The sequence below is a fragment of the Carassius carassius genome, chromosome 36, assembly GCF_963082965.1.
Source record: "Carassius carassius chromosome 36, fCarCar2.1, whole genome shotgun sequence".
NCBI lineage: Eukaryota > Metazoa > Chordata > Actinopteri > Cypriniformes > Cyprinidae > Carassius > Carassius carassius.
The window spans coordinates 28,070,597-28,085,320 of record NC_081790.1 but is presented as its reverse complement, the minus strand read 5'-3'; the positions used below and the strand labels follow the sequence as shown (position 1 = coordinate 28,085,320).

General features: G+C 40.3%; 1 protein-coding gene across 4 annotated transcripts in view; it reads right to left on the bottom strand.

Moving 5' to 3' along the window:
• Window positions 1-3,676: 3,676 nt before the first annotated feature.
• Window positions 3,677-14,724, bottom strand: part of LOC132117530 (rap guanine nucleotide exchange factor 6-like) — an 84,239-nt gene continuing 73,191 nt past the window's right edge. For 2 of the 4 annotated variants that reach the window (XM_059526873.1, XM_059526876.1), the window contains 9 exons: window positions 13,819-13,842; window positions 12,658-12,875; window positions 12,056-12,238; window positions 10,202-10,339; window positions 9,895-10,005; window positions 8,885-9,059; window positions 7,833-8,248; window positions 6,191-6,436; window positions 3,677-4,813 (listed from right to left, as the gene is read on the bottom strand). In XM_059526873.1, the coding sequence (XP_059382856.1) occupies window positions 4,791-4,813; window positions 6,191-6,436; window positions 7,833-8,248; window positions 8,885-9,059; window positions 9,895-10,005; window positions 10,202-10,339; window positions 12,056-12,238; window positions 12,658-12,875; window positions 13,819-13,842 (1,534 nt within the window). In that variant the 3' untranslated portion in view covers window positions 3,677-4,790. The remainder of the gene's footprint in view (window positions 4,814-6,190; window positions 6,437-7,832; window positions 8,249-8,884; window positions 9,060-9,894; window positions 10,006-10,201; window positions 10,340-12,055; window positions 12,239-12,657; window positions 12,876-13,818; window positions 13,843-14,724) is intronic. The other 2 variants (XM_059526875.1, XM_059526874.1) reach the window with 2 other exon arrangements.

Here is a 14,724-nt window from a genome sequence, read left to right as displayed (position 1 = left end):
GTTTTTATTTTATTTTATGTAAAATCATTTTCTAACCGTTTTAAATTCATTTTAAATAAGTAATTTTTTGTATAATTTTAAAAGTTTTAAAATTGCTTGTTTTATTCTTGTTATTATTTTTCTTCATTATTATTTTACTTTCTTTTATGTAAAGCACTTTGAATTACCATTGTGTACGGAATGTGCTTTATAAATAAACTTGCCTTGCCTTGCCTTGCCTTACCTAACGGGACAATGCTTGGTTTGGATGCACTGGCACACAGCTGGCCCCGGGCCCTGCGCAAATATGCATCTCCCCTAGTTAGCCTGCTTGCACAGAAACTGTGCAATATCAGGTAGGATGAGCAGCAGGTCTTTATAGTGGCTCCATATTGGCCCAACAGGACCTGGTTCCCGGAACTCATACTCTTCGTGACAGCCCCTCCCTAGCGGATTCCTCGGAGGAAAGATCTGCATTCCCAGACACGGGGCACCCTTCTCCAGACCTGTGGAAACTCCATGTGAGGTCCCTGTATGGGACATGGAGATTTTTAAGTGACCTAACCCAGGAGGTAGATCTCAATATCGCTTCAGTGCATGCTCCATCCAGAAGACAGGCCTATTTAATGAAGTGGATGCTATTCATCTAATGATGTTCCTCCCACTAGAAGGACCCCCGGATATGTTCGATCAGAGCCGCGCTTTCCTTCTTGCAGCAAGGCTTGGAGCATAGGCTGTCCCCCTCCACCCTTAAAGTCAGTCAAGTTGAAGTTTCTTTCAATGAAAACTCTGCTCCTGACTCCAAAGGCCTCGGTCAAGAGGGTGGGGTAACTGCAGCATTTTCTGTTGACGAATCGTGCTTTGAGTTTGGGCCGGCTGATTACAGTGCAACACTGAGACCCTGGCTCGGCTACATGCCCAAGGTTCCTACCACTCCATTCAGGGACCAGGTGGTGAACCTGCAAGCGCTGCCCCTGGAGGAGGCAGACCCAGCCCTAGCTTTGTTCCATCCTGTACACTCACTGCGACAGTATGTGTATAGAACTCAGAGCTTTAGAACCTCAGAACAGCTCTTTGTCTGTTATGGTGGACAGCAGAAGGGGAAAGCTGTTTCCAAGCAGAAAGTGGTCCACTGCATAATGGATGCCATTATCTTGGCCAATGAAGCAAAAGGTGTACCCTGTCTGCTCAGGCTAAGTGCTCACTCCACCAGGGGTGTTGCATCATCCCGGAAGCTGGCTCATGGTGCCTCGCTAGCAGACATTTGCAGAGCTGCAGGCTTGTGCAACTTCCAAAATGTACGCAAGGTTCTATAGCCTGCGTGTCAAACTGTTTTCCTCCCGTGTTCTCACCTCGAATGGGTAATGGCACTGAGAGGCCCGGTTCAGTGTCGGCATGCGGCATGCAGAGACTTCCATGTGCAGTAGGGCCCCTCAGGGTTACTCTACATGAGTAAATGTCACTTAACCCCCTCTGGGAGGAGGTGACTCTGCAGTGTATCTTCTTCCAAATGGAAGGGCATGCTTCGCAGTGTTATCCAAGTCCTACTGTTAGGTTGCGAGGAACAACTGTGGTCGACCTTCTCTGTGTAGAGCCCAGTCCCCAACACATCATTTGGATATCGTCTGCCTTATAGGAAGGATCAGGAGGCCAACACAGGGCACTGGTTGGTAGGGATCCCAATTCGTCTGTGACATCTAGAGTGAACGACTGAAAGGGAACATATCGGTTACGTATGTAACCCAGAATAAAGCTGCAGAATTGGCACAGCTATGTTGAGATGGAAGTAGGACGAGGGTTCACCACTTGTAAATAGCCTACATTATTGTTTGAACAAGTTTTAATAAAGCTTTGTTTTATGTGTTGTTCACTTCTATGTATTTATTGTGATGCTTACTTTTATTCATCCTTTTAGTCATGTTTCCAATTGTTGTAAGTAAATAAAATATAATTTGGCGTATTTCATTAATTCATGCATTCATTCACTGCTTGACTGAAAATGTATGTATTAACATTGGCTACATTTACTGTATATGTAACAATAATACATTTACTATATATGAATATAGTGACCTGTATATATTCATATATAGTTATCATATAACAAAGCAAATTACATTGCTTGTTTTACTAAAATGTCATTTTCAGTATTAAAAAGTAATGTAATTAATTATTGGTCAGCGTTTATCATTATTAGTGTAAGGGTGGGCTATAGCAATGCAGTTAATTCTGGTGTAATCTTAATTTTGCATGTAATAATAATTTTGAGTATAAAATCAACAATCATCTCTAAAAGGGAGCTCCTCAAGCAGCTGCCCAACATCTCCTTTGTTCAGACATTGCTCTGATTATTTTTGTAAATAGGTTATGAACACGGATCTGCATTGTTGGGATGCTGGTTAATGGTTGTGTGTGTCTTGCGGAATCAAATAATATCCAATTTCTCCATATTGACCATACTCTGAAGGTAGCCTACATAAAAAGTATTGGAACAGTGCAACTTTCTGTGGAAAATTTATAATGAAATTACAAGAAATGCTTATAGCTTTTGATTAATTTTGCCAATTTTAATTATTCTAGTCTTGATAGATTCCTTGGATCCTCCCAAGAGCATCGATACAATTACAGTATGTCTCATTCGGTCGAATTCGTAGTGTGGCATTCTGAATTTCTTTGCACACCTACTTCTTCGAACTCCTATCTGTCTGTCTGATTTTCACCAAAATTGCCTCAGATCATCTTTAGTCCATGCTGGCAAAAAGTTATCAAAGGTTTTTCGATAGATCAAACCGCTCTGGAATTACACATCAGTGAACTTATTGGCATGATACCGAGCTGATTCCGAGGCTGCAACTCTTCAATGCTTTGGCATATAAACAAAACATTTTATGTGTTATAGTCATCTCACACTGACAATACCATAATAATTTTATAACAGGGCTACCTATTGGTCAAAAGTAATGAGCAGTTACATTGTATCACCAGTACTGGGGTGGAAATCTTTAGGCACTTAACGATCCGATTCCAAAACGATTCTAGATCTACATTTTTTCCTTCTTCTTCTGTGAAAATACATCTTTACAGCTGTACATTTGAACAAAAATAGCAGTTTCTATGTTTTTTTGTTTATATTTCATGTCAGTACTTCCATCTTAAAAATATGGGTATGAATCTTCACTGGTTTCACGATTCGATTCATTTACGATTATCATAATCAATTCAATATCACAAGTAATTTACTTCTAAATGTATTAGTGTTTTTTTTTTTTTTTTCTGCCAATCTGACTATAATAATCTAAAAATGTCTCTAGTCACTCATTGCTGCCATTGGTCTGATGCTCTCTGATGCTTTGACTCATTTAATCCCACCGGTCACACAAGTCATGTGGTTAGCTCAAGTCCAGCTCTAATGACTCTCCTCTTCTAGGGCCAGAAAGAAGACTATTCTTAGTGATCAACTTGTTATGCTCAAAAGTTGCTTCTGTGTTGATGTTGGAGATCATCTTCAGTCATGCTGGTTTAGCTCCAGTGCTGCTGAGATACACCAAATACTGACAAAATATATAATTCTCATGTTTCAGGGTATTTATGAACAAAAAGTAGAAAGATGAGGCGGTTTGAAATGATGTTCTGTAGCATTCGATACAGTAACACTGAACCCGTAACATTCCTAGCAGAGTTTAGAGAAACAAAGAACTTCTGCCCAGTAACAGGAGCAATCACAACCCCAGATTTATTTCAACAAAATAGTGAAAATACAGTTTATATAGTGGACTCTCTTCTCAGCTGTACATGATCGGAAACATTCATTTACAACAAAACATACAATAATATTAATAAAAAAAAAACTTTATGCTTCTATATCATTAATACAATCAATGCTGTTCGTAGCAAAACAGCACGTACTAAAAAATAAGAAGAAAAGCATCTGGGTCCATACAGGTAAAGTAAATGATAAAAACGTAATACTCCAGTTATGTCCCTTAATATAATACATTTATTTGTTTCATTTCAACCCTATACATCTAAGGTTTAGTTCAAGTACAAATGAATTTACTTGCTTACAGAAAGCAACGACTATTAAACCATTTGCATTCTATACAAAATGTCCTCTTTAAAGAGCATGAGCTAACAAGGAATGAAAATACACATCTAGCATATAAATATATTTTCCCTTGACAAGCAGTATCGATCTCGCTCACTATGTACAACGACAGGAGTAGCAAATCCAATAGCTGAGACTGTACAAATCAGACGACGCAACCGCACCATCCTTATTGCGTAAAAAAAAAAACAGGCAGACGCAGCACGATGCGCATTTCAGAGAGAAGAAACACTGTAAACAGAGAATGTGTTTAAACACGTCAGATGCTGAAATCAAGCATTCACCACCGAACCGTCCTGATCTCACAAAGCTTGTTCCACTTCACAAACAAACCAGAAGAGTGTGCATCGTTCAAGTACCATAGAAGTTTAAATCTGAAGCATATTTGATCTGTGTTGGATGCAAGAGGTGCTGCATGCACACGGTGTGATGCTTTATCAAACAGGTTTTCTCAGAGAGGAACTGAGTGGATGGTGCACAAATCATGACAGGTGAGAGAAAATCAAGATGTCAGCTTAAGGAAGCATTTGGAGAGACGGAGGAGCCTTGAATGCTGACAGATCTTTCTTCACCGGTCACTGAAAACGTCCGTCTCGAGTTGGTCGAGAATAGACTTGTTTTGTCGTTGAATGACCTCAAAGATACTGCAAACCTGAAGAGTACCTGGAGTGTAAAGCAGGAGTGTCCATGAAGCACCGATTTTCGGTCAAACAGCAGAAACCTGCTCATCTGAAACACAAAAGAGGACAAGCACATGAAGTTGAGTTGGAACCATCACTGCTTCTTCAACACTGACAGCAACACTATCCACACCCAACGGCATCTAAAACACTTCCAGGACACATTTCACCCCAGTGAAAATAAGCCTGCGTTGTACGATGATTCAGTTGCACTGTAATGAGTTTGTGCACTCGCTGAAGAAAAACATATCATTTAGTGTCTGTTCACACAGAATGTGCGTTTTCCACTCCAATATATATATATACATATAAATGTATTTATTCCATTTTGCATTTACTTGTACTTTTTCTTTCAATACTTATGTATATTAAAATATGCAAATTAGCCCCAGTTCCACCCAATCACTCCAGCTCAGACTACCTTCTCAACTTTCACTCAGTTAACTGTAGTAGTGGCAAACTTGCAGCCATATTCAGTATGTTTGAAACAGAAACTGATTCTGAAGAGGAGGCAGGGTGAATTATTCTAATTTACAAGTCCATGTATCAGAATTGTAATGCTTTTTATGTATCGATACCTACAATAGCAGAAATGTAACATAATAGGCTTGAATACAGCTAATAATGTGTTGCTTTAAACCTTGATTTTCACCAAAGGGGTCTTTAATTCTTTCCCTGCCATTGACAGAATTTTCCAGCTTTCTGTGTTTTCACTGTTATACAGTAGGGGGCGCTATAACACATCTTCTGAAAGAGCACTGAATCTCTGGATCAAAACACCACGAAGAAGCAGCAGAAGGATCACATATGTAAGCAGATGCATACGTAAAATAATGCAATCATCAAACAGCATATAAATCAAACCGGTCTGACTACACCAAGTGAAATGTCAACCTAGGAAGGACTGTGTTTAGGATTATGAAGCTTTGGGGCTGTCTGAATCTGATCCAGGTCTAATCTGATAAAAACATGATTTTCTCTCTCTCTTTTTTTTTCTTTAAATGAAACTTGATTAAACTTGATGAAAAGCTTTGATTAAAATATGCATGACGCTAGAATAATTTTTTTTCTTTCTTTTAACATACTGCATGTTCAGATATTCATACATCAAAATATTCCGGGGGCCATTAACATTTTGTGAAAATAATAAAAAATGCTGCCTTAAAAAAAAAAAAATGTTGAAGGGGAAAGACTTAAAAAGGTATTCTAGTTGCTTTCTTTCCTTTAGTCTGAAATAACACATTACAAAAAGCCAAATAGCCCAAAATCAGAAAAATTGACAAATGCGTGAAAAAAACTATGTAGTGTCCTGCCTTAATATCAGCTTCACAAGTAGTTAAAAATCACATTTTCTTTGATTGTTTGGCTCGAGGGGTGAAATGCGAGCCGGACGTGTGTCTCTGTCCTGCAGGTTTTGACCACATACCCTCCTCACTATCAGCGTGAGAATGGAGAGTAACACTGGGCGTTCTGGACAGGCTGGGCTCGGCGAGGCTGTGTCGCAGCTTGGACCTCTGCAGGGCCACACTATACTCGGGCGGCTTTGTGTGAGCCGGCCGCAAGACTCCTCTGTCCTGCACGGCATCGCCCAGCGCCAGGCCCTGGTACCCCGGCGGAGTCGGGGGCGGCGCTTTGAACCTATCGTCTTTGCAGGGTGACGTTACACAGTACACTGGCAGGAAGCAGGCGGAGAGGTGCAGGAAGTGACATGATGAAGGGGAAGGAGCACAGAAACAAACATAACAAACAGACACAGACACAAAGCAAACATTAATGAATGAAAAGGGGTACATAAATCAAAAAAGACATTCACTTAGACACTGACACAGCTGCACCAATCACAACACAAGCAGAACTGCATTAAACCTGAGTCGCTGGACACAAACAGGGCACAGAACACTTCTACAGTAAAATAAGTTTCTGATAGAAGAAGATGAAATAAATATAATACAGGAGAATGTGTCATAGGGACTAGTAAGTAGTTTATAGCTACTGATAATGACATTCAATAATATAAATATAGTTGTTTAATCGTGTTCTTGCTGACAGGACTGAATAGATGCGGTCACTCGAGGAGAATGTTTACAATTTACAGAATGTTCCATTGTTATTCAATGGATGCAATTTTGTGTTAACAGCTGAATGCTTTTGGTCATTAATATAAGTGAATAAAGAATCATAGTCTTCTATTGTGACTGCTAATTAAATTTAGAAAATGTTAAACACATATGTGACCCTGGACCACAAAACCAGTCATTAGGGACCATTTTTATAGCTTTGAATCATCTTTCCATTGCTGTATGGTTTGTTAGGAGGACAGTATTTGTCTGAGATGCAACTATTGGAAAATCTGGAATCTGAGCGAGCAAAAAAATCGAAATATTGAGAAAATCATCTTTAAAGTTTGTTCAAATGAAGTTCTTAGCAATGCATATTACTAATCAAAAATTACGTTTTGATATATTTACGGTAGGAAATATACAAAATAACCTAATGGAACATGATCTTTAATAAATATCATAATGATTTTGGGCATAAAAGAAAAATGAATCATTTTGACCCATATAATGTATTATTTGGCTATTGCTACAAATAAACCCCAGAGACTTCAGACTGCTTTTGTGCTCCAGGGACACAAATGAGACTTTCAGACAGCTGGCTATTTTTATCTTAAAACACCAAATCCTATCTTCACTGATCCAGTAACTGGTTCTTCTCACTTACAACAATCCCGACCATTATCTGAATCATTAATTACTTTTGAACACTCGCCTGTGACAACCGATCATATTTACACCAATGCTTTTTGAGAATCACTTACACTCAGTTTTTAAAGGTATTTTAATGTTTAAAAAAAAAAGTTGCCAGAAATGGTGACTTATTTCACTTTGATTAAACGCATCACATGGTTACGTGACACCAGTTGTGCCCTATTTGTGGAAAGCTTGTGGAAATCTTTCTACTGATTTAAGTGGTTTAAGACACAATCGAGCCAGAAGAGCTGCACATTTATCATCTAACAAGAGGACAGTGAAATCTGTTGTTGTCGCACGTAGACTGATGCTCACCTATGAGTCCCTTCTCCGTGCTGGACGTGACGGTCTTGTACGAAGCGTCTGTGCTTTGCTGATCCTGCGTCTTGCGTTTGACGGTGCAGTAGCTGCCCTCGTAGGTGTCCGACAGGGAACTGGAGGACGCCCAGCTCTGTCTGGACTGACTGAGCTCAGATCCGTCTCTGGAGCAGCTGTCCTCTGGCAAACCCGGTCCGATCTCCACCTCTGCGATCGGGCCGCACAGGGGCGAGTGGCGATGGTTGAGCAGATCCAGAGCTCGCTGGGCTGGAAGAGTCTGGAGGTTGTCGTGAGAGTTACTAGAGCAGGAGGTCCAGCTCCCGCGGCCGCTGTCGGAGGTTTGCTCGGGAACCGTCAGCTCCTCCGCGCTGCGGGAGAACAGGAAGCTGGGATCCTTCACGGCTGAAGATGAACTGGGACGAAAGAAAAGCACAGTGACTAAACATACACCGCATTCAGCAGCGAAACATGGTGCACGTTTAAAATATTCTGTTTTATTCAATATACCCGGTACACAAGGTTTATATACTAATTTATCAATACACACAAATTAGCATTTGAGCGATATAAGAGGATAATCACGTGTTTAAAGAAAGGTAAGTAAAAGATTTTGTCATTATTAGTAAGAATCTGTGTATTTAGCGGTCTCTTTTATCCAAAGCAACTTACAAATAAGGACAACAGAAGCAATAAATAAATAAATTATGTTTTTATCCTTCATGTGATGGACAGAGTTTATGACGGATCGCAGACTTATGTGCATTACCGCCCCCTTTCTCTAAAGTGGACCATTGACACTCTATCGTCAATCTTAATTAGGAGCGTCGACTTGAGAGATAGGGGGCAGTAATGCACTTATAAGTCTGCGATCCGCCGTAAAGCAAGAAGAAGAAGACACCTCACACGCAGACTGAAGAAGAAGACGCAAGTGCGCTCAGGACAGTTCAGACATTGCAGTGCATCAGAAGTGAAAAACAATATAAATACAGTTCAGTTTCTTGCACAGACCGATCGTTTCGTGTCTTTACACATCAATGTATCGCTTGTACCTCGTGCCGGGCTGACTGCAGTCGGCTGGAGCGTCTGTGGGCGTCTCTGACGGGACGCTGATGGAGGGCGCTGTGGGCATGGAGTCCACGGAGCCGTTACTGACGATGCTGGAGCGTGAGGAGATCTCGCTGGAGTCGGACAGGTCGGACTTGCCGGAGGGCAAGAGTGCGTAACCTATGAGAGAGAGACGAGACGAGACAGAAGATCAGTGCGTCTGCCGTCACTTCTCACATGCTTAGTTTGGTGATCAAAACATATAACGCAATGCAATGCAATGATGCTTGAGAGATGAATAAATAAATATTCTTCACTGAAATAACTCCCTGATTTTTCTAAAAAATGACCTCTGGATAATCAAGTAAAGCAAGGGGTCTTCAGTCAATTAGTGTGCATCTTAAAATATTACTAACAATATACATTTTTTTCTTAGCGCTGAGCATGACACAGACCCAACGGCGCAATGCAAACTTCTGCCTTTATTACACAACTGATGGAAAACTAACAGTCTGGTCATTACAGAGAAACTGAACTATGACACATGAAGGCATCCGGTCCTGATCCTGTCATCCTTCACTCACCTTCTGTGAAACACCAACACTGACGGTTTTCAGACCGAATCACACATTCAACATAATCGGCCAACATAAACATTTCTTGACATGGAACTTCAATTATTCAAATGCACATGAATCTGAAAGAGTGTGTGTGAATAAATGACTACAGGGTCTTCCTCTCTGGCTGAACTACACTGATGCAGAGGAACATGAACAGCTCATCGTGACCAGTCACACAGTTGTCCTCCTCCTGTGTCTGTCTGTCTTCAGACTGTCTGCCTGCTGCTCATCCTGTCTCACTGTCCCAGATCTGTCCCTGGACTTGCTCCTGTCTCTCAAGAGTCTGAAGGGGGACCTGAAGCGCTTGCGCGTCTCTTCCTGTCCCTGTCTGCTCTCTTCCTGTCTGCCGCTCTGACAGGTCATCCTCAGGATCTGTCTCTGAAGGAAAGCCCCACCTATGCCACCCAAGCGTCCTCCTGCTGTCCTCACGCCGACCTCGCTGGCCAGAGACGAGGACGAACCCGACAGGTTCGGCTGACCGCAGGTCTGTCTGGGAGCTCCGCCCACTGTGAGGGAATGATGGGAAAATTTCAGCTTGAATATCACGAAAGACATAAATAACACTGTTGAAATATAGTCAAATACAGAGAGGATAAACAGCTTTCATCTTTAAATTTCATCTTATGCTAGAAATTCCATGCCCTGTATTTTAGTTTTCCAGTGTCTGATATTCAGGTGACTGGAGGTTTGTCGGGGTCGTACCCTTGCGAGGAGATCCCTGTGGAGAGATGGTGGGACTGGACTGCAGAGATGAGACGCTGGACGTGTCTTCGGGTCTCTTGAGGCTCGTGTCATCGGCTGCACCAGCTGCTTTCTTCAGCATCTGAGGTGAGTTGGGAGCTGAAGAGTACAGCAGACACACACACCACTGAAACCATGATCACTTCCTGAGCTGCTAGCGACATGCCCTGCGTCCCAATATTCATACTATCCATCCTAAATAGTAGAATAAATCTGTACCAAAGCATAGTATATTGAAAAGAGTATTCCACAACTCCCCGGATGATCAAAAAAAAAACTACAAAAATGACAGATGTGTGTGACCCATGGTTTATGATGCATTCCAGACAACTCAAAATTAGGATTTTTCTCACCTCCTACTTGGAAATAGTGTCTAGAACACCGTTTTTCTTTGGATTAAGTTTATTTTCCTGTTCTGTTTTTTTTGTTTGTTTCAAGCATAAACTCACTTGATACAGAAATCATAATTCATATCAGTCGAATCACTGCTTCTGAATCAATGTGTAGGGAATGTCATATTATATAATCACAAAACTTTACCAACAATTCTTTTCTGGTGTAAAAACAGCATACAAATAGTCCTTGTTAATCATAAGCACTCTCAAGCACTTTTTAACAAAACAAGCCAATTGTTCAGGTTTTCAGACTTTGAATTTCTAAAAGCCAAATTCAAGCTCCTTGTGCGAACCCTGTGTAACTCAAAATAAATAATCTGCATATGAAATACGTTAAACAGTTGTATTAATTTATAAAATGTTTAATTATGTATAGTATAAAGGTCTTAAGAAAAGTAATAAGTAGGGATGCAATGATTCAACCGCAAGCTGGTTGAAAATCGAATCAAATCGGCTGAGATGCTAAACAAATCGTGATTCATTTAGGTGTAGGAGTTTATATAAACGCATGTCTGAGGGGACCTAACTTTAGAAAAGTTTAGATGGTATTTTTTCTTTTCCTCTTGACTCTCTAAAATGCATATTAAAGTTCATAAGTGCAGGCTTGATTTGTTTACAGCAGTAACCAAGGAAACGCTTTAAGCTCCACCTGCTGGCAGAGAGTGAATCTGCGTCTCGTTCAGCTCGTCTGCTGTTTCTGTTTCATGCAGATATATTTATGTATAGTTTCACAAAACTGAAGTCAAGCTATTATGTTTTTGCTTTAATTTACTAAATGATACAGTCTATTTTAGATTAAAAACTGCTCATGTTGCAAGTCTGCAGCATCTTTGTTTGGATCATTATTAAAATGCAGTGGATGCGTTCATTTTAAATGGAAAGCGCAGAGAGCCTTATTTTGTTTATATGAAGAGATTTATTTTATTTGTGTTACTTATTTATTAGATTTGGGGTTTGTTTTAAAATTTCCATTTAGTTTTGTTATTTACATTTACATGATATTTAAATTTGATCATTTAGCAGATGCTTTTATCCACAGCGACTTACAAATGATGACAACAGAAGCAATCCAAACCAACAAAAGAGCAATAACATGCAAGTGCTATATTAGTATATTACTATAGTTATATTTCAATTTCACAAAGAAATATGCAGCATTTTGTCCAAGCAAAGATAACATGACACTTTTAATATATAATGTGTCTTAAATCTCATTCGAATCGAATGAATCGAAGCTCAATTAATTGAATCGTGAATCGAATAGTGAGTTGAGTGAATCGTTACATCCCTATTTTGTTTTTGTATCTTTTTGATAGTCTAAATTTAGTAGAGGAAATGATGCTTATGTTGAAAAATGGTAAGTAAAATAAGCTTCAGTGTGTAATCTGTCACTTCAGGAAGATTGTGATGGGCCACGTACCGAAGGAAGCGGACAGGTCTTTGGCGATGCTCTTCTTGCGCAGAGGGTAAAGGCTGACGGGAGGAACCTGCAGCACCTGAGAGACACGGTTCTGAGACTTGGCTGAAGACACACCGGAGGAGCGCATGGACACCGGGGACATGTCTGATTTAGCGGACCGCCGCTCGTTCGGGTACTTAGACACTGCAAGGAAACACACACAAGACTTGCTGTCAGATGTTTCATTCGGAAAGTGTGTTTGTGCATCTTTCTCCAACATCAATGGCATTCAGATAGTTATCTGAGAGACCATCCGTCCTTGTTTCATGCCATAATTGGACGATCTGCTTTTCACTAATTAACCTTCAGCAAGTATCAGATTTATTAGGCAATTTAGGAAGCTTAGCCAGGACGTATGGTCACCTTACATTTATTAATGTGACTGATGAGCCAAAATACCTTCTTTAAACGCTAGGCTATAGTAAGGGATGCAAATAAGTGGTGCGCAGGTGCACAACCAAGCACATTTCTACACACTCAGCCCTATTTGAGATTAACAAACCCAAACCATTTTATACAAGAAGATCAGTAATTCAGCACAAGCTGCTGATCAGAGTACGCACGTGTGCTGTAGGCCACTTCGCACTGCAGTGACATGATCTGGAACTTCTCCTCGTCCGTCTCCACCTCCAGGTGAGCCAGGTACTGCTTCACCTTACGTGCCATCTGGGCGTCCTCGTACAGCTTCTTGGCGTTGAGCAGAGAGCTGCGGCGCACACGCTTCTTGTGATTGCCCTGAACGTCCAGCAGGTTTGAGTTAGTGCTGCCCTGACTCAGAGACCTGAGGAAGCAGACGAGGAGTGAGAACAACAGCTGACAAACAGCTGCTTCATTCCTATGCACTGATGCTCACTAATAAATGGGAGGACAATAACAAACAGAAAAAAGACAGTAACATCCACAAAAGTGGAATTTCTGTGAATCTTGTTTTTCATGTATAGTTTATAAGCTTCTTGCATTTACACTACCGTACCGTAAGATTTAATAAAATAAAATAAAAATTCAGCAAGGATGCATTATATTGATCAAAAGTAATTTCTCTTTCAAGTAAATGCCGTTCTTTTGAACTTCCTATTCATCTGTGAATCCTGAAAAATAAAAAGTATCGGGGTTTCCACAACAATATTGGGCAGCACGACTGTTTGATAATAATCAGAAATGTTTCTTAAGCTGCAAATCACCATATTAGAATGATTTCTGAAGATCATGTGACACTGAAGACTGGAGTCGTGATGCTGAAAATACAGCTTTGAACACAGGAATATATTACATTTTAACATATATTAACATAGAAAATGGTTACATAAAATTTTAATAATATTTCACAATATTACTGCTTTTGCTGTAATTTTTTAATCAAACAAATTAGCATAAATAGCCTTGGTGAGCACAAGAGACTTTTTTTTCAAAGAACATTAAAAATCTTAATTATTCCAAACTTTTAAAATGCTTTTTGTATTTGTAGAACTCGGTTTGTAAAAAGTCCTTCCATTTAGTTGTGAATATGAAACACTCTAAGCAAACAATGACTACAGCAGCCTAATGCGGCCATGCAACGTGTTCAGTTCCAGTAATGCATGAATAAATCAAAACCGACGACCACGATCTGTTACGTGAAGATCAATGGTTTAGAGGATGAGAGAGAGGATGGAAGAGTAGCAGGAGTTGGTGTGTCCAGGTTAACGGGCATGACACATTCAGGACATGCAGGAAAGCACACTTACCCTAAACTCTTCCACCTCTTCTTCCTATAAGCAAAGCCCATGAGAGGCAGAATACAGGTGAACAGAAAGAGAGAAACACTCAGACAGACAGAAAGCACCACCAACAAAGACTACACTTGATCCTACCATAGAAACAGAGAAAACATCTGCTGCATGTGTGCAAGTGACTTGATGACAATGAATGAATTTGACATCTAAATAAAAACATAACGAAGGATAAAATGGATGTGATTTTATCCGACTGGACTGTGAAAAGTGAGCGGGGTCTGACTAAACAGCCACTCACACAGTGTAAGTGACGGGTTTTCCCCATAAGAGTAACATACCATTAGAAAGAAAACAACAGTGAATCGTTCCCAGTAAGAGCTGGAACAATGTGTGTAGTAGGGCTGGGACGATAAATTGATGCAGAATCAATTCGTGGATCGATTCTTAGATTTTCAGAATGCATCGCGATTCCTCTGTAATCAATTCTGAACATAGATTTTAACAGCAGATGGCGCTCTAATCTAGTTTTTATCTGCACACTCAAATGCTCATGAAGAAGAGTGCTAAAGAGTAGGGATCGGTATCGTTAAGTTTTTAACGGTATTTCTACTCTTACCGATACTGCTTAACGGTCCGGTACTTTAACGGTATTCTTATTGCTACTTTGTGTTGTGTTAGGCAGTCGAAAACTGTCTGCACATAATGCACTTTTGAAAGATGCTTTGACAGATTGCTTGTGTTTCCGCCCTTACATGCAAAAATTTTGTTGCACTTATGACAATTAGCATCAACTTTAGTGAAGTATAACCACACTTTGGAACGTTTTGCTGTCTCCGCCATCGTCACTCTTTGTATTAAGCAGGAGTTTTCGTACTGTAAGGGGCCGTTCACATATCGCGTCTAAAAACGCGTGGAAAA